Source organism: Pelmatolapia mariae, linkage group LG20, assembly GCF_036321145.2.
Source record: "Pelmatolapia mariae isolate MD_Pm_ZW linkage group LG20, Pm_UMD_F_2, whole genome shotgun sequence".
Classification (NCBI taxonomy): Eukaryota; Metazoa; Chordata; class Actinopteri; order Cichliformes; family Cichlidae; genus Pelmatolapia; species Pelmatolapia mariae.
In genome coordinates this window covers 41,808,657-41,828,414 of record NC_086244.1, presented here as the reverse complement: position 1 = coordinate 41,828,414, position 19,758 = coordinate 41,808,657, and the positions used below count along the sequence as shown (strand labels likewise).

General features: G+C 43.5%; 1 protein-coding gene across 1 annotated transcript; it reads left to right on the top strand.

The window, feature by feature from the left end:
- Positions 1 to 7,899: 7,899 nt before the first annotated feature.
- LOC134618648 (zinc finger protein PLAGL2-like) lies at positions 7,900 to 17,837 on the top strand. Its single transcript, XM_063464135.1, has 2 exons — positions 7,900 to 8,034; positions 13,095 to 17,837. Exon 2 carries the CDS (start codon positions 13,486 to 13,488, stop codon positions 14,785 to 14,787), a length of 1,302 nt encoding a protein of 433 aa, XP_063320205.1. The 5' UTR covers positions 7,900 to 8,034; positions 13,095 to 13,485; the 3' UTR covers positions 14,788 to 17,837.
- Positions 17,838 to 19,758: the final 1,921 nt, after the last annotated feature.

Genomic DNA, 19,758 nt, shown 5'->3' with positions numbered 1-19,758 from the left:
TCTACACACTTGATGATGAGATTAGAAGCATATGCAACGCAGCAGTCATGAACAACTGTGGACTCAGGACACAGCCTGAGGGGAGCTGATGGAGAGAGAGATGGTGCTGCTAAAGCTTCTGTTTCCCACTGTCACAAACATAGGTCTGTTAATGAGGGAGTCCATCAGCTAGTTACATATGGGGGTGGTGATGCTCAATAGCTTATGCAGCATAATCATATTGAATGCTGAGCTGAAGTCAACAAACAGCATTTGCACATGACTGTGGGGTTAGTGAAGAGACAGTGTACTAGTATGGAGTAGTATCCTTTTTGGGCCTGCTGCCCTCCGTACATTCACTCTCCTCTGGGTTGAACATGAAAATTAGTTCACTGTACTCCATTGCTCTCCACAGTCTGTAGATCTAAATCCCATTAGAGCACCTTTGAGATGTGGTTGAATCGGAGATCTACATCATGGATGCAGCCAATAACTTTACAATAATTGTGTGATGCTGTCATGTCAGCATGGACGAGAATATCTGAGGAATGATTCCAAGTAAAGAGACTTAGGGGGGGGGGGTTGTTGTTGTTTTTGAATGCTGATTCAATCATATCAATCAAAAAATGGGCAAATGCCAGCACAAACAAGTGAACACTTAAATTCATTGGATCTGTGATTAAATAGCCAGTGATCGATTAGGGAAGAATTTGTTATTTGAGGATGTGACATTGTAGGGAATATTTTTTTTAAACATGCTTTTAGACAAAAAAAAAGTTGATCTATCAAATAATAAAAATGACCACTGATACTTTGATAATTGTATTGACAATAAAAAACTTCACAAGTACCACATGAAAACGTTGTTTACAGCATATGTACCCTGTGACAACTTGCTTATATAGATGATACATTTATTGAAAGTGCAGGAAAACATGACTGGTTAAGCTGGAAAAAAATTGCATATATAAAAAAAAAGTATTTTAATTGCATTAAAAAAAACCTCATGCTGATCACTACCATATTTCTTCATTTGGCATGCAGACTGCCACAGCCAGCCTGGTGGGGCCAGAGGCGTGACACCTCTAGAAGCTTGATTTGAACCTGGTGGACTCTGGAGGCCAGCACAGAACCTCCAAATCACAGAACAGAAGGGCACACATCGGGAATCATGAGGGATGACGCAACAAAGAATACAGACAAACAAAGGGTTTAAATACATTGTGATAAAACAATGACCCACGCATATAGCGTTGTATGGTGAATGACTGTATTTGCTGAATTTCTCTTTGCAGCAGTTTTTCAGCTGCTTCCTCCTCTGCTGCACATCACACACACCTGTTCCCTCAGGTCCTTGCATCCACCTCAAATGGGTTAGACACGATGAGGTCAGGTGTGTGGAACAGCCTCCCCTGACACCACTGCTCCTCCCACTACACCCTCCACTGGAGGGGCATGATCCAAACAGGTGGCTAAGGAGGAGAAGAGAGCTCTTTTTTGGTCTTGGGATGTAGGCAGGATGCAATGGGTGCTGTTTTAGCCATCTAAGGGCGGACCTGCCTGCCTCCCAAGAGGTACACCAGATACTGTACCTTCCTGCGTCCAACCGCACACTTTTTTTGGTGGGTCGTGAGCCCTGCCTGCCTCAGGGACACCAGGACTGCAGCCACCAACTGCACATGCTCCCCCCAGGTATCACTTAGAATGACACCGTCATCTTAGTAGGTGGCCACATATGCACCATGTGGATGCAGCACCCAGTCCATGAGTTGCTGGAAAATGGCTGGGACAACTGGTACAAACCGTATGGAGTGTAGAAGGCTGTTTTATCCTTGGACTCTGCAGAGAAGGGAAACTGCCAGTTGTTCTTGGTCAAATCCAGTGTAGTAAAACTGGTCCAGGAGCTCATCAACCCAGGGCATGGGATAGGCATCAAACTGTGACACCTCATTCACCTTGCAGTAGTCAACACAGACTCATATAGACCCATCTTTCTGTACTACAAGAACTATGGGGCTACACCACGCGGTGTCCGACTCTTCTATTACCCCCATTTTCAGCATTTTGGCCAATTCTCTCCGAATAATTTGACTCTTATCCTCAGGTAACCTGTATGGCAGTGAACACACTGTTACACCAGGCTGCGTTTTAAAATACTACTCTATGAGATTTGCACATCCGGGCTCGGAGGAGAACACATCTGCAAACCACTATTGCAATACAGCAACATAACCTAAGTAAACTGGCCGGTCCCAGCTCTCACCCGAGGAACGGGAGCAACGATTTTGCATCTGCAAATGTTTTTACTGTAGCTCGTCTGATCAACTCCTAGCTTCCTGCTCCAAATGTATAAAAGGCTCCACCCACAGGTACGTTCGGGGATAATCGTGGGCGGATCAATTATTAATGTTAAACCCTAGCTACTGCTCCCTGTGTCTTTGCATACTAACCAGGTTACGCACCCCCTCAGGCCCTTCCTGATTCTGGTGCAGAATCTCATTGATTTTGAATTAGCTATACAGTTGCACATTCCACTCCTCATGCTCGAACCTCGCATACCAGCCAAAGCCCTAAATAATCAAGTGTTTGCTCACATCACTCATCAAAGTGAACCTGTCACATTAGTCACATCAGGTAATCATAGAGAGTTACTTACCTTTTTCACATTTAATTCACCTGACACCCTACTTATTCTCGGTTTCCCCTGGTTAGGACTCCATAACCCTCATATAGACTGGTCTGGTCAATGAATTGCTAGCTGGAGTCTGTTTTGTCATTCAAACTGCCTCACCTCCACTTGCCCACACGGTCCGGTAAACCCTCATACCATACACGGCACCGCACCGGATCTTACCTCCGTCCCATCAGAATACAATGACTTACAGGAGGTATTCAGCAAACAAAAGGCTCTCTCACTACCACCCAACAGACCATATGACAGCGTGATATATTTCCTCCAGGGATCTGCTACCTACCAGCCGCCTGTACAACCTGTCTGCGTCTGAATGAGTGGCCATGGAGAAGTATATCCGGGAATCTTCGCGGCTGGAATCATCTCCCTGTCCTCTTTTCCGGTAGGGGCCAGTTTCTTTTTTGTGGGGAAAAAAGATGGAACTCTTTGGCCATGCATAGATTATCACAAGTTGAATGACATTACAATCAAAAACAAGTATCCTTTTCCTCTAATAAATTCTGCTTTTGAACCTCTTCAAGGTGCCACAGTGTTTACAAAACTAGACCTCTGCAACACATACCACCTGGTTTGCATTAGAAAAGGGGACAAATAGAAGACCACATTCAACACACCACTTGGACATTTTCAGTACCTAGTAATGCTGTTTGGCCTAACTAATGTCCTGGCAGTTTTCTATGCACTAGTGAATGATGTCCTTAGGGACTTTTTGAACAGGTTTGTCCTTGTATATTTGGATGATATGCTGATTTTTTCCAAGTCACTTGAAGAACACCAGCGTCCTTCAGCGCCTCCTGGAGAATAAATTGTATGGTGTGGCAGGATGAATGTTATTCCTCGGTTTAACCCACTTTCAGCCTGGCGCATTAGGGGGCGCTAGTATAAATAGTGGCCATTTGAGCGTCCCTGGATCGCTTACCTGTGATCTCCTTTTTGGTCACCTGACCTCCCTTGGTGTTGCAGAGATCATTTGCAGGTTACCCTGCTGAAGCCTCCATCGCGGCTGGTAGGTGTTTACTCATTGTAGTGTGTACATTACCTTACTTGGTGGTAAACAGATATTGTTTTTAGGTCGTAGCTGTAGAAGCCTCCTATGAGCCACTCTGCTCATGTTTCATGACGCGGCTTACTCGGTACGTAATTCAATTTTGTCACGATCTCTGCCTTTTATTTTTCTTTTATAGTAATGATTTATTTATGCTTTGCAGGAAGTGTGGGCCTTAGTTTTACGCCACGCCACGCTACGCTAACTGAAGTGCTGCTGCTTTGCTTTGCTTTTACCGTCTGTTCCTGTTGCGAGGTTACTTTTCCTGCTGCTGCCAGCCTTTTAAAGTGGACGTCGGCGTGGACAGCGGCCATATGCATGCCGGTTATGGGAGTCAGCTGGCGTGCATATTGATTGACCGGATGATTAACTTATAGTCGTGCAGACGGCAAGTTGGAGCAATACGGCGATTCCGTTTGCTCCAGATTTTAGTTTTATCTAGATTGTATGTTGTTTTTCTGTTTTGATTTGGAGTTTGGATTTTTGTTACGCCACTGGTGGGAGGCCCTTTTTCTAGCTGCAGATCACCAGTGTGGTCCTGCAGTTGGGTTATCCCCCAGCCCTGCATATTAGTTTTGTTGTAATATATTAAAATTTTCTTTGTTTCTTTTATTCAGATGCGGAGTGTCAACGTGGAGGAGACTAGGGTGCCTTAGTGGTGGGATCCTTTGAGTGTACACACCTGCCTTGTTTAGTTTATTAGTGTGAGTGTGTGATAGTGTGCTGCACTTGTGTCTTGGTGTGTTTTCTTCTGTTTTTTTGAGTTTGTGCGTGGCATCCCTGCCCCTCCACTGGTAAGCCTCAGCTCTGAATATCTTTTTTTTTTTGCATATTTGTACATTGATAGTTATGATTGTGCTTTTATACGTTGTTTTAAATAATATATTAATAAATTGTTAAACTGTTTTATCATTGAACCTCATCTCTGTACTGAGTATAGCGGACCGAAGTGCCTTTTTGGTGATTTAGTGTTACTTCCAGTATTCTCTGGGTGAAATTCCCAGGGTGGCGTTGTCTTTTAAACTGTGAAGAGTATTTACTTTATTCCCACCTTGTGCTGCCACAATGGCAAGGCCAAAAAATTTGAATTTCACTCCCCCTGTTTCTTTCCTTGGCTACATCCTGGCAGGAGGGCAGGTAAAGGAATATCCAGCCAAGGTCCAAACGGTCAAGGAGTGGCCAACACCTGCCTCACAGAAGCATCTTCAACAGTTCCTGGGTTTTACCAACTTCTACAGACGGTTCATAGGTAACTACAGTCAGGTAGCCTCACCCTTAACACGCCTCACTTCCATCAAGGTTCCATTTACCTGGACACCAGAAGCAGACACTGCTTTCACCAAGTTAAAAAAAATCTGTTCACTACAGCACCAGTTCTGATTCATCCTGATACTGACAAACCATTTGCTGTGGAGTTAAATGCTTTAGACACTGGGTTAGGGGCAGTCCTTTGCCAACGTTCTGGTCCCCAGCAAATCGGCACAATGTTGCAGCAGCTGCACACCCCGTGGCAATGAACTGGGTCCACACAGCCATGTTCTTATGTCATCCAGGAAGAGGTAGGACCCCTTCCTTAATTAGGAGATACTTCTGGTGGGACACTGTTGACGAGGATGCCAGGGATTATGTGGCAGCCTGCACTACCTGCGCATACTATTAAAAACTCCACTCAGCACCCCACGACTCTGTTGCAGCCCTTGGTTACACCTCACCGGCCTTGGTCGCAAATAGCATTAGACTTTGTCACAGGGCTACTTGTCTCATGAGGAAAGACTACCATCCTCACCGTCATTGACAGATTTTCCAAGGCTGCACACTTCATAGCATTAGACAAGCTTGCCACAACCACAGACTGCCTGAATCATAGTGGAACAGGTGTTCAGGCCCTCAATTCACATCACAGGTGTGGAAAACTTTCTGCTCCGCTCTTGGAGATAAACCCTGCCTCAGCTCAAGTTATCACCCACAAACTAACAGTCAAACAGAATGCCTTAATAAAGAACTGAAAACCACCCTCTGCTGCTTGGTCACCTTATCTTCCTTGGGTGGAACATGCACATAACTCATTACCTCCTCTGCTACAGCTCGGTCTCCCTTTGAAGCCTCCTTAGGGTATCAACCACCACTGTTTCAGGAACATAAGGTCGATCTTGCGGTACCATCTGACCAGCACCACCTGCACCGTTGTCACTGAGTCTGGACACGGACAGGAGACGCTGCTTCAGTCCATCGTCCCACAACATCACTATGCAAATCAGCAAAGCGCTCTGGCTCCCACATACACTCCTGGACAAAAGGTATGGCTTGCAGCTAAGGACATCCAACTTCTTGCAAGCTATTGCCATGCTACATCTGACCTTCTGAAGTGGACACAACCATCAGCCCTTCAGCGGTCAAGCTGAAGCTTCCTTCATTGCCTTGGTTTCATCCCACCTTTTGAGTTTCTGGACCAGTTAAAACCAGTGCTCTCTAGTCCTCTGTGTCCACCTGGATGCTGGTCAACCTTAGAAACTCTAACTGCTGCTCATTGACTCGCCACTCTTCACCTCCCTACCCTCCTGCCACTACAGTCCCGGATCACTGAATCATCACGATGTACTCTCAGCTCACTCTCATCCCTTTGGACACTCACCCGGCCAACACTGCCTCCCCCCTAGGCATTCCGGTTACATCTCCTCCTGTCTCCTTACCACAGTATCACTTCTAAGCTTTCTTTCCCTCTGTTTCAGAGATCCCTTAAGTTTCATGCACCACGCATAATTCCCTTGTGTACAGTTTTCACTTGTGTTTATAAATAAAGTCTCGTTAACCTAATCCCTGCTGTCCTGTCTGAGTCTGCATTTGGGTTCACATTTACATACTGGCCTCAGCTTGCCTTGACAGCCTCCCCTGACACCACACCCTGAGCCCACTGCTCCACTCCTCCCCTGCAGCTGAGCCACCAACCACACCCTGCCACAAGGTTCATGATAAATCTATTTTCATTGTATTTTAAATTTCAACCAAAACCTTTGCTGACATACCTCTTTTACCCCAATTGATCAGTTCAATATTAAACTATGATGAAGTGATAGTTAGGGCTCTTCTCCATACAGTAGTATTTGCTCCTCCATACAAGTATAAGGGCTAATTCAAGTTTAGATCTGTCAGCACTATTTTGCTACAGTGAGAACAAGAACCTAAATTGTACTTTAAAGTGACTGAAGTAGCTAGCACATTTGGTTTCTAGTAATGTCCACATTAATACGTTTTTGTTTGAAAGCGCATCTTTTTCTCTCAGTTTTGACCTTCCCTCCACACTGAGGCTGCGTTTTGGTCAAGGAAAACAGGGCTTTTTGAAAATGCTCCTCAAAGTGCATACATTTGAAAACGGCATTTTCACGTGGCAGTGTGGACTGTGAAAACGCGGAGGCTTTCGAAAACGATGACGTATTTTAGTCATACGATGCAGTCATGTGACCAATTAAACTAAGATGGCAGAGGCAGTTGTTTTGTTTGATCTCAACTTTGACAACCCTATTAAAGATTAATATCAGTTCGTACATGCTCCAGATAGCTTTTCTTCAAATTCTTTAATTCTCACTCGCTTTTGCAACTATGTACTTTTGTGTTACTGGCAGCAACAACTCCATCTCATTGTCAGCCCATTTAAAAAGGTGTTGGAGATCTTGTCAAAATTGATGGAATTATAAATAGAGAAAAGTATTGTCAAAGTTTCATGCACCGTGCAATACTACATGGAAAGTATCTGATTGGCAACAGCTCATTTTTCAACATGACTATGATACCAAAACCAGTGGCAATACAGTAAAACCATACCTAGATAAAAAAAACAAAAGACACACAGTAGAACACTTCGAATTGGCGCCCAAGAGCCCTGACCATTGATCTGTCCACTGTGGACAACTGCTCACAGTAGCCCCACATGGGCACCAAGAGGGCATTTTGCTGGGGCAATATTTAAATGATTCCTATTTTTAGGACTGAAGATTGTGCCAACTATGCTTTAACAATGATGCCTAGTTTAAACAAACTCAGGAACACTGCTCAGTGAGTTCTACGTTTAAATTGTCAACAGTGGTCACATCAAAAGCAGCGCGATTCTGAATCTCCGTGTGTGTGTGTGTGTGTGTGTGTGCACAGCCCGTTTTCTACAGTTCTAAATCCGTGTGACGTCACTCTCCCAGAATGCCTGGCTTCCAGCGCGGCGCTTAGCAGTCAAGGCCCGAAGTCCAACAAACACCTTTAAACTTGTTGCAAAATGTCGACATGGAGTCGGAGCGGAGGCTGGACGGAGAGGTGGACCTAGGCTCAGTCGGTAAGTACCACCGATCCCTCGTCTGATCGGCCGGGCTGGAGTTTAACGCTGCTGGGCAAAGTATGTGAGTTAGCTCCTGCGAGACAAACTCCGACGCAAGTTAGTGAAGCGTTCATCTTTTGTTGTTTAATCAGCTTGTTGGCTCGGTTAATATCGGGACTTCATCCTTAGCTGCACTGACACCAGTCTATGGATGTCCCTGATATAAAGCACGTGTATTATAGACCCAATAAACATGGTAATACACAAGTACTAGACCTGATTTCACATCCACCGCCGAATGTTGTAAACGCAGGCAGGCTAGCGGTCATATTTAGCCCGATGTGGTAATGACCCTGTCCACCCGCCCCCCCCGCCACTCTTGTCAGTCCACAAAGCTGCGTGGGCTCAGTTTCCCGGCGCTCGTCAACTCATCAATTTGGCTCCTTCACCAGGAAGGTACTTAATAGTTGAGTTCAGGAACTGAAAGTTATTAGGCAGAAATTAATTTAATTGCAGCTCAATACTTAGGACCCACAAGATGGCACTGCGATATCCCGGCGCTACTCTTCGTGTCAGCTTCATTCAGTGCCTCCGTCCAAGTTTGGAGAACAGGGACCTCGTGTTCAGCGAGCATCGTGTAAAAGCACCAACTTTCTCCCAGTCACAGTGTCAGCTAAACAAGTGAAACTGAGCGAGAGCTATGAAAATAAACATTGGTGAATTCTAACGCTTTAAAAATATATTTACCAACAACATTATTGAAAGTGAACAGACATTTTTATACATGGGAATAAAATATTTAGTCTAGCATCACGGTTTAAATGCTTTAAATGGGGAAAAAAACGTGACTTACTCTCTGCACAGAGTAAAAGCAGTTAGCGCAGCACCAAAGCCTGCTCGTGAATTTGTATGTGTCAAGTGAACTTAATGATGCACTTGACAGTAAAACTGCATGTACTAACTAGAGAAGTTATATAGCACACGTTTGGTTATTACTGCGCTAACGGGCCCAAACATGTAAACGCACACGCAGTGGTCACTGGTTTAGGCTGACGGAGATGACTGATCACAGGCTTTGACCCCATAGCCACATTTCACAAATGTGAATGTGAGAATAACATAAAGAGAATAATCTGTGAGCTTCCTAATAAGTCATAAGTAGCTGCCATAATCACTTTGACATCAACACATTGCGAGTAGTAGGGCTCCATGATTATGGCCAAAACGATTATCACAATTATTTTTATCAGTACTTCGATTGTGGTTATTTTTGACAATTACTCATTGAATTTGGTGACAAAAATGTTTTTATTTCCATGTCATAAACACTGCATTCACATTTTTCATTTTTGCAGAAATCTTTGCATCAAAATAAAGCAATTCCCATTCATTTAAACAAATTGAGTGCATCTCATAGAAGAAAAAAAGTATAAATGAAAAGATTTTACCCAAATGAAATCCGGATAGCACACCTTTCACTTTCATCTTGTTGCACTGTTTTTCTTGGTCTTCATGCATTCATACTGCACTTTATTGTGTGTTTTCAGGGGGTGGTTGTTGTTGTTGAATTAGTTGTTGTTTTGCAGTGCAGGCAAAACTCCAGAGCATGCTTTGCATATCATTTGGTCTTGCTTAGTGTCACTTTCCCAGTATGGCCACAGTATGTCTAAACAACAGATCATGATCCACATTGAGGGACAATCTCTTCAGCTTCTGCTGTGTCAGACGTGTGAATTTAGTTGTTTATCTGTCTTTGAACATAGTGTTACTCGTCCAGACTAGTCCAGGAATCTTCATGCTGCATGTTGCAGGGGACAGCTCTAATTGGCACAAGCAGGCATGTCATCAGGGGCTGTCTGAGGGAGTGCTTGATTTTCTTCTGCTTTGTGTTCTGTATTTGGAACACTCATTTTTAGTATCGCTCCATCATGTCCATTTAATTGTAGAAAGCCAAAATTGTGATCAAGATTAAAATCCAACTAATTGTTGAATATTAAAAATAAACAACACCCGTCCATTCATGAATTTATTTAGGGAAATGGTCAGTAATAAATATAGTTGAGGGCAAAAACGGATTGGTTAACTTGCTTATATTAGAGTCAGGTGATACTGAATAAGGATAGCAGTCAGCCATGATTGTCATCTCGTTTTTATCTAAAAAATTGGGTTAGTTAAAGCCTAATCTTTGCAACACTTGTGACACATTCACGGCATGAGCAAGCACAATTTTGTAAGACCTCATTAAAGAATTGTTGATTATTTTCAAGCTGGAAAAAAAATCAAGACTTTGAGCTCACGAATTGACAGATGTTTGACATCCTTGTGCTCTCTGTCCATTTTGGTAAATGGAGTCTACCTCCATTTCTTCTCTACCTGAGCACTCAAAGTGCTTTATACAACATGCCTCACACACTCATTTATATAAGCACTTTTTTCTATGCTTAGGTGGTTTCTATCCAACATTCACAGAGAGACACATTAGCTGGCTTCCTTTCTGTACAAAAATGTTATTTATCCAATCTAATTTTTCTGTGCCTCACTTTCTCTGTGCCTCACCACCTAATTGGGTCACTCCATCTCAAATCAACTTGGGCTGTTTGCTCAACCATCTCCAATTTGCATAAACATTTTGTGGTACAAAAACTTTAACTTTCCATTTGGGCTGCAACGATTCATCAGCATAATTGATGACATCAATTTATAAAAAATTATCGACACAGAATTTGGTCCTGTCCATTTCTTCATTTAGTCCAAAGTGTAGGTCGCCCACAAGAACAAGTGATATATTACATTGTTACATTACGAATGTACTGTGAGTATAATAATACTAATGGAAATGAGTAAGGGTAGCACGGTGGCACTGTGGTTTGCACTGTTACACCAAGAGGTGTGAGGCAACAGTGAGTTCAATTCCACCATCAAGCCAGGGTCTTTCTGTGTGGAGTTTGCATGTTCTTCCCATGTTTGCATGGGTTCTTTCCGGGCACTCCGGCTTCCTCTCACAGTTCAAAGACATGCAGTTAGTGGGGATAGGTAAACTGGAAACTCTAAATTGCCCATAGGTGTGAGTGTGAGTGCTTGTGTGTCTCTATGTGTTAACCCTGCGGATACCTGGCGACCTGTCCAGGGAATACCCTTCCTCTCTAGGACAGCTGGAATAGGCTTCCACGACCCTGGCAAGGATAAGTGGAAGAGAATAGATGGATGGAGCATGTACGCACTTGTCTGTGAGGCTGTAGTGGATGTGCTGACACTGAGTGCGTGTGTGTGTGATTGTGCCATGCAGATGTGTAAAAATCGAGGGTGTTGTTTGTGACTGTGTAGGAAAACAGGTGATCGGTGCAGTGAAAGAAGTAAGAAAACCATGGAAAAGGGCAAATGGGAGGGATGAAAGAGAAAACTTGAACGAAAACAAAAACATTGTAATGAAATATCCCTAAGATGTCAGTGTAGGTTCTTAGTCATCCAGGTCACGGTGGTCATGGTAGACTACCACGACCTGAATTTGTCTGAAAACCTCACGTGGGCATGCAACTAGGGCCGCAGTGATTCATCGGGTATTTCAAATAATTTAATTATAAAAAAAATTTAGACACAAATTCTTTGCTTTGATACTTTGTGAACTCAGCTTGAGTGAAAGAAAATGTGTTTCTCGTGTCCAAAACATTAGCGCTGTTCCCGTAATCACCATTAAAACCTTTACTGGGAAAAACTAGCCAAGTTCTTCATCAAAGCACCTGATCAACAAACTCCGACATGAAGACAAGCAAACTTTGTAGCTGTTCCATCCACCGTTCTTTGTTTTACACAGAGAAAAATCTGCAGTAAGCATCCAGAAGATGCATTAAGATATGCAGATAAACTCTTAATGTGGTCATGATACATGTTTGCTGAAGGCTGATGTCAGCCATCTTATTGTGGAAGCAAACGGGCAAAAAATGGGGCACGGTGTGTAATTTATTTCAAGGTTTTCATGTCTTTTTTTTTTTTCAGATTGAAAGTGAAATAATATAAAATACTGCCTCAGTTAAATTGTGTTCATATACACACTGACCTGAGTGCTTTTAGGTTGGACAGTAAATATTAATGTCTACTCTATCATAACGTCTTGTTTTCAACAGCACAGAAACATTGCATCAAAGCACAGGGCAAACTTCAGAATGCTGATATGCTTGCTTCTCTTCATTGGAGCTACCGCATTCTCCTTTAAGGGCTTACAGACACAAACTCACTCATTCACTTGTACACTTAAACACACAGAAATAAACAAAACTCATAAAGCCTTCCAAAAAGACAGAGTAAAGATGCATTTTGTTTAGATTGCATGTTTATTTAGTTTTCTTTGACATTGACTTAAACCTCGTGTGTTCTCCCAAGTAGTAATAAATATATTAAAAATAAGGCTTTTATGAAACCCCTGAATAAAAAATTTCTTCTTGAAAATTTACAGTTCAGTATTTAATATTACATAAAATAAACCATATACATGTGTCTTTGAATGGCAAAGATGCAGAAATGTCTGCATGGCTAGATGCAGCAGTGCTCGTTCAGCCTAACTTGAGCCTCCTTGCTGGGTGTCTCCCTCTGCTCGCTCACTGCGTTTGTGTCTAGTCTATGTGCTATCACTATGTGTTCTCTAATAAAGGTGAACCCTCTGTCCTTCTACTGGCAGCTCATGTCTAAACTGTTTCTCCTTTGGCACAAATGATTTACCTGTTTTTGTGTTCTGAAACTATTAAAATTCTGGCACAGTAAAGAAAGAGCAAGACAAAAGACAAATCCCAATGTCATGTATATGATTACCTCACTGCATACACGAGTAGGCATGTATCAGCTAAACAGAAAACAGTTTTAATTGCTTTGATAACTCTGTGTGTGTACAAACGAGAACAGTAGTCTAATAACTTAACAGTTGTAGCTTTAAGTGTTTGAGCTCAGAGAGAACCATCTTTTGGTGATATATTGTGGTACTATTGTTGTTGTTGTAGTTGTCATGTGACGTCTGCTGCACGCCATCTAAGCCCAGAGGTTTCATGTGCACACACTGACGCATTTTCCTGCACTTTTCTGTTTTGCAGGTCTGTGAAGATGCCGGGCTTCCTGTCATTCAGCTACTGAATGCTAAATTAGACTGCAGGCCAACACAAGAACACTTCTCAGGAAACACACAGACCCAGTCTGAGCTTCCAAAGCTCCTCATCACAACAGCCCTTTTGGGGTTGCTATGGCAGCTGCTGTCACAGAAACCAAGTGCTGGACACAGGCTTGCCCCAGTAAGGCAGAACAGACCTCTAGTCATTGCTGCAAGAGACCGTCAGACAGCACTTAGCATTTATCGTGCACTTTAACAAACGATCCGAACTCCGTGGGCTGATAGTACCGTCTCCTCATGAGTTTTGTGTTTATCAGCGCAGGCTCGTGGCCAGAGTCCCTGAGCAGCACAGCCGAAACCCACCATTGTATTAGACCATGTTCCACCAGCAAGACCATCTAAAGAGCCAGCCACAGGAGAGCCATCCTGCCGTTCGGCAGCTTTTTCACTGCCAGGACTGTGGGAAGCAGTACAACACCCAGCTAGGTTACAGACGCCACCTCGTGGCAGCTCACAGTGCTGCAGCAGCCCTGCCCTGCTCAGATGTTGCTCCTTCCCTGCTGGAGCACCTGGGTGGCCATATTGACAGGCCTCCACCGTCAGAGGGAAGCATTAATGTTGTGGTGCCAGTAAGAGAGAGGAAGTACTCCTGTGAGAGATGCGACCGCCGTTTTTACACACGTAAGGATGTGCGCCGTCATGCGGTGGTGCACACAGGACGCCGTGACTTCCTGTGTCCGCGCTGTGCCCAACGCTTTGGCCGCAGAGACCACCTGACTCGCCATTTGAAGAAGAGCCATGCCCAGGAGACGGGGTTGATGCCACCCTGTAGTTCCAGCACTCCTGTGGCTACACTGAGCCCCTCCACTATGTGCCCAGTAAAAGAGGAGCCCAGCCCAGTCACCCCTGAGATGGCCTCTGTCTCCAAGGAGCCCATGGAGACTTTTTCCAGGGAAATGTACTCCTCGTACCACATGGCCAGTCCTGTCCCTGGCATGGGCCAACCTCATGGCCTTATTCAGGGCTCCTTGTCCTCGAGCATGGGTGTGGCTCGCCACATGCCCTCTCAATCTTCCCAACCCCACCACCACCACCTGGCACCATCGGCAGCTCCGCAGCAGCAGCATTACAGCAACGTGCCACGGTACCAGCACCACGGCTCTACCTCATATCCTCGTGGCGACGTGGACAGCTTCCTGCTGGACCTGCAGAGTGCCCCCACGCCTCACCTGAGTGCAGTAAACTCCTCTACCTCTACTTCTGCTTCCCCTCAGAGGGACGTTCTGGCTGAAGGGGTGAGTGCTGGTGTTGACCCACACTTGATGTCCAGGAGCCCTGCTGTGCCCTCAGCTGAGCTGTCCTGCACCACTAACATGGAGCTGGGACCCCTGCTGAGCTTCTTACCTTTCAGCCTGCCACCGTACAGCCCTCACATGGGGATGGGAAGCTTAGTGATGAGCTATCCACCTGCCACCACCACCACCGCGTGCTCTCCATCCTCTTCCACCGGGCTGTCCTCCCAGGCTCCAGGGCCGTTCACCTTCTTCCAGTCTCCGCAGGCTAATGCGCCACAGGGCCCTGGGCCCCACAACCACACCCAACTACCTCAGGCATACAGCAGTCCTGCTATGAGCACATCCACTTCCCTACCTCATTACTACCAGGCCTTTCAGCAGTAAGCAGCTGTCCCCGTGCAGTGCTCGATGTCTTTGTTCATGAAAATAGTCAAATTAAGGAACGGCGTCTTTACTGTAAAACAGATGTCTTGTTTTAGTTATTGTTGAACGCAACAAATCACCTCAGCAGTATTACCTCATTATTTAAAGTAAGCTTGAATGTTTAAGAAGGTGTAGATGTTTTAACTGCAACCAAAATATACTTATACTTCTCCATCTAGAAACAGTAGATGCACTTAATACAGGTGCTGCTCATTGCTCTCACTGAGCCTGTCATCTGTGAGGAAAGGACACCTTCCTTACTCAGGTGGATGTGAAAACATTGGCGCATTACAGAGAGCGAGCACTACCGAAAAGACTAAGCCTCAGAGCACCTGTTTGTTTGACATTTGGATCAGCTTCCTGTCAATGCCGTGCATCATCCGCACGATATTGACAAGTTATTGTCTTTCAAAATGAAGCGTATTTTGTCCGCTTCAAGTTTCAGCAACCCTGTAGAAATGTCTGTCAGATCAAACATCTCATCCATCTGACTGGAAATGAAGCACAATTGAAATAGAATGAGCTTTGTGACCATTAACACAGTCCCTTTTTAGAAGCTTAGGGACATTTAGTCATAAACACTACACACATATGGTTTTATCTTTTATTTTTTATTTTCACTGAAGACATGCCAAAACACATGGGGGGGGGGCTGCTCCACTGTTACCGATGGGGAAACAGGTTTCGAAATGTTCTGACTCTGAGCCAGAATATTTGACACAATAGGAACTGATAAGACAAAGTTTCCTTAGAGCAAAATGAACTCATTGTGCAGTATTACCTGTTTTGTTCCAAATATTTCTGGTTTTGAGTTGTAAAGAGCAACTGGGTGAATCACAGTTTGCTCTCCAGCTATTCAGTTTCTTAAACCATCTTGGAGTCCAGGTTGCTGGAGTCTGTCCCAGAGGGGCTGAAAAGTGGCCTCCACTCTGGACAGACTACCAGGCTGAAACACATTACTGAGGTGTCATTTAACGGCCAGTATGAACAGGATGCAGTATTACAGAGAAAAATCTGTTACTTTCATATTTATGGGGAATATTTAAACAAACCACTGGATCCCATGTTTTCTAGGTTTGGGTGTGGTTTTTTTTTCAAGTCAGCTTAATATTATTTGTCTCATTGGCTGCTGCTGCAATGACCACAGCATGACGAGAAACCTTTTAAATGTACACGTGTGAATCAAGGGATTGCTGGAAATGGTAGGAAGTATTGGTTGGACGGTGGCCGCCCTGGCTTCGTGACCTGACGTGGGGCAGCTGGGAACTGATTTAAGCAGAAGCTTCACATTCCACCTTGTTACCTGTGTTTTCTTTTTTCTGAACTGGACCACTGGATGTGAGCACCGTTAGAACCGAGCACGAACATCCATGTGGAGCATTTCTACCCATTTCACTGTTGCTATTAACACCGTTCTTCAGTGGCTGTGGTGCTGGACTCTGTGAATCTGATAAAATTAGCACTATAAGCACCCTCATCCCTCTTGTCCTGGTCTCACCTTTGCTGCTGATACACGGGGAAGCAGCTAAAGAGTGGATGGTGTCACAGCAAAACAAGAAGCCTCCAGTAACAGACCCAGTTACCTGACATTCACCCAATGTGTCAGGGCTGGTGGAATGGTTTAAGTCTTCAGCTGGTGTGAAGTGACTGATGTGATCTTTAGAGAGGGAGTCATTTAGATGACTCTTTCCTCAACCTTCATTCATAAACCCCTCTAATTAGCACTGTGCCAGGCTTCACATTGTCTTAAATTGCTACTGTTGTGCCTCTCTAAGAGTGTCTAATCTCGTGACTGGGTTGAAGCACTTAGGACAATTCTCAAAAAGTTTGAATTTGATGTGTACCTCAGACCTGGAACTGTGGCTTTCTGCTTTATTTCTGTTTGCTTTTAGTTGTTTGGACTCTTTTGGTGCCATTATATTGAAACTTTAAAGGTAGATTTGTTCTTTATGTAGTTGCAGACATAATTCAAACCTTCTACCTCTACATTGTCACGTAACTTTTGCAGCAATCATTAGAAATAGTTTTAACACGAAGCAGTTTTTAGCACTGAAGAAGGGGAATTGTTCAGAAGTCATTCTGACAGCCTGCATATACACGTAGGCTCGAGTGCTATATTGGAGAGTCATTTCTGTACTTGCCTTTAATGATATTTCTACTTATTTACTACCTCAGATGAGACGGGAAACTGTCCATCTAACTGCAGAGAAACTTCTCTGTGTAGTTTTATTTTTGTCACAAGCACATGTACTTTGTAGCTCTGTAGTTTTTACTGAAGCTAGCTGCTGCAGCTGATGCTACAGCCTGTGCGTTCACTGCTCGTGCCTCGGCCTCTTTAACACTTGTTTCGGTTAGGGATCAGGCCTCCGTCTAAAGGAATTTCACAACTCTTTATTGGAATGTTGAGATGAAATTGAAGGGAGCGCTGACGTGGAATATTCCAAATAAATGTTCCTACAGTGAGCGTAGCAGATTGATCAAAAATCTAATAAGTCTCTAGAAAACAAAACAAAATCAACAGTTGTATGGAACTCTACATACGATACGTGTGAAGAACAATAAGCTGGACAGCCACAGAGAGGCTGTCCCAAATTTGGCATAATTGTTTGAGAATGTATGTTTGAAAAGTTTGCCAGCGAACACAGATGGTCTTCACCTGAGCTGTGACTACAACTGGATGCACTGCTCGCTGCTCTGTCGGCCTCTGAAGCCTATCCCAGCTACCGTAGACCGAGAGGCGGGGTACACCCTGGAAAGGTAGCTTAAGTAACTATGGCAAATGTGATCAAACGCACTCCAGACTGATGGCGGAGAAGGGCAGAAACAAGGTTTCACCTCACTAATGACTGTGGTGCCTGCATTTAGCCCGGCTTTGAGAGCCAGTCCAGTGCAGGTTTAACCACCTTAAACTTAGTTACTTTTTGCTTTAGGAATTTCTATTCTAGTTTAATAGACTAGGAGACTGTGACAAGAAAAGGAGTTGTCATTTTCTAATTATCTGAACATAAAGTCATACAAAATAAAATCTTTAGATTTACACTGTCTGTGTCTATGTGCATTTTTATGGAAATCAAATTGCAAAGTTGGAGTATGTGTATTTAACCAGACTTGGAGTACCTTCATGTAAGCTGTATTTGTATACAGAAACAAGCTGAATGGGACAGTAACTGTGCTGGTCTTCTGCATGCTGACGCTACCTATAGATTATTTTAAAACCAGATTTAGTTTACTTTTTATTAGTGAGTGAATTACACTTAAATACAAGCATAAGAAGGCAGAATCTGTGGCCATAAAGCTATCCAAAACCAGAAGCTTTTCAGATATTTCTGTTAATCCCATCAAAATGTCATTTTAAAATATGACTATTGTCAATACATTAAATATTAATATAGAGTCAAACCAACTACCAAGTGTACACTACAAGTTTGAGCCAGTATGCTTTGCATTCTGGGATGCAGCAAGGTAATATAGATGTGCCAAGATCTGTATGGGGTAACTAGCTGTGAAATGATCATATAGGCTCTTTGTTCTCAAATAGTCCAGAACAAAGCACCTTCTTCCTGTATGTACCTTTGTTGCTCCCGGTAAAGCAGACTAACAATTCTCAGATGGTTCGTAATGATGCATTTTGGTTTGCCCACGAGATCTCATAGTTAAAGACCTCATAGTACCATATCAGCCCTGTGTTGTGCTGTATTGCGACTTCCCGCCCTCATTTTCAAGTACATTTCATGACAAAAACACATACAGACACTTTCTATCTCTCTCACACACACTCACACTCTACAAGAAGATTGTTAAATTATGCATCTGTGCATTTTAATATTTTTGAGCTGTATGTTTTGGGGGGAGGTTCTTACAGGTGCAGCATTTCTATTTGGGGCTGGAGCCTATGATAGCTGTCATAGTGACACTGACCCTAGACAAATACAAAACTAGTGAAAAACAGTCAGAAACGACAAGGCTGGGGGAAAAAAAGTTAGTGTTTTGAGAGTTGTCTCATTGTCGCCCCTCTAGTGCAACCAAAGCAGCTGAAACTGTTTAACAGCTCCCTCTCCTACTTAACTGACCAGATAAATATTTCAGAAGTTTAACTGACTTGATGCTACATAAAATGTGTTTCTTTTATTTATTTATTTTTAGCAGTGTATAAAGAAATGAGGTAGCTCTAGATTTTTTCACTATATTGTACATATTTTAAATTTTCTACATGAGTAAATGTAACTTTTGTAAAAAGCAATCAGAAGCCTCTTTGCTTTATCTGAGGATGGCGTTCAGGGCTTCTAACATTTCACAAAACAAAGGTTGCACTCACATTGTTCTTATAGTGCTGAGATTTTTCCATTACTTGGAGCAGGCCTATGTTGGAGGTCTAGAGAAGATTTCCATGAATGATCTGCTGGCACTTCATGATCATATATCCTGTCAGATCTCCATGGTGAGGATTCTGACATGTCTATCTCAGTGAATAACACATCTGGCATTTGGTGTAGGTGAATGTAGCTGTTCACAGTAATGTGGAATTGGGTCTTGTTGATTGTTAAATTAAAGCACAAAACTTGCAAGCTGGTTTGTTAAATACTGTTAAAATACTGTGTGTGTGAAGCTGTTGTAAAACTAGTCTAATGCTAAAAATGCCAAAATACAAGCTATTTCAGATCATTCTGATAATGACAGTAACTGTGGGTTTCTCTAGACTGTCTCTGGTTGATGTTATTTCTTTGTCTAAAATATAGTACTGACGACTCATTCAAACTTACAGACTTTATGAAAAGAGCACAAAATACTGTAAGCACAAATATTTTTGTTCATGGGTAGCAGCTCACATAGCAGGAAGCATCAGCTAAAAGCCACGCCCCTGCTACTTCCATACCTTGCCACCAGAGGCGCAACAGCTGTTCTCCAATCCAGCAGGTGGCGGTATTCCACCTT

Coding starts and splice junctions, on each gene's coding strand:
- LOC134618648 (XM_063464135.1), top strand. CDS start 13,486: ATGTTCCACCAGCAAGACCATCTAAAGAGCCAGCCACAGGAGAGCCAT.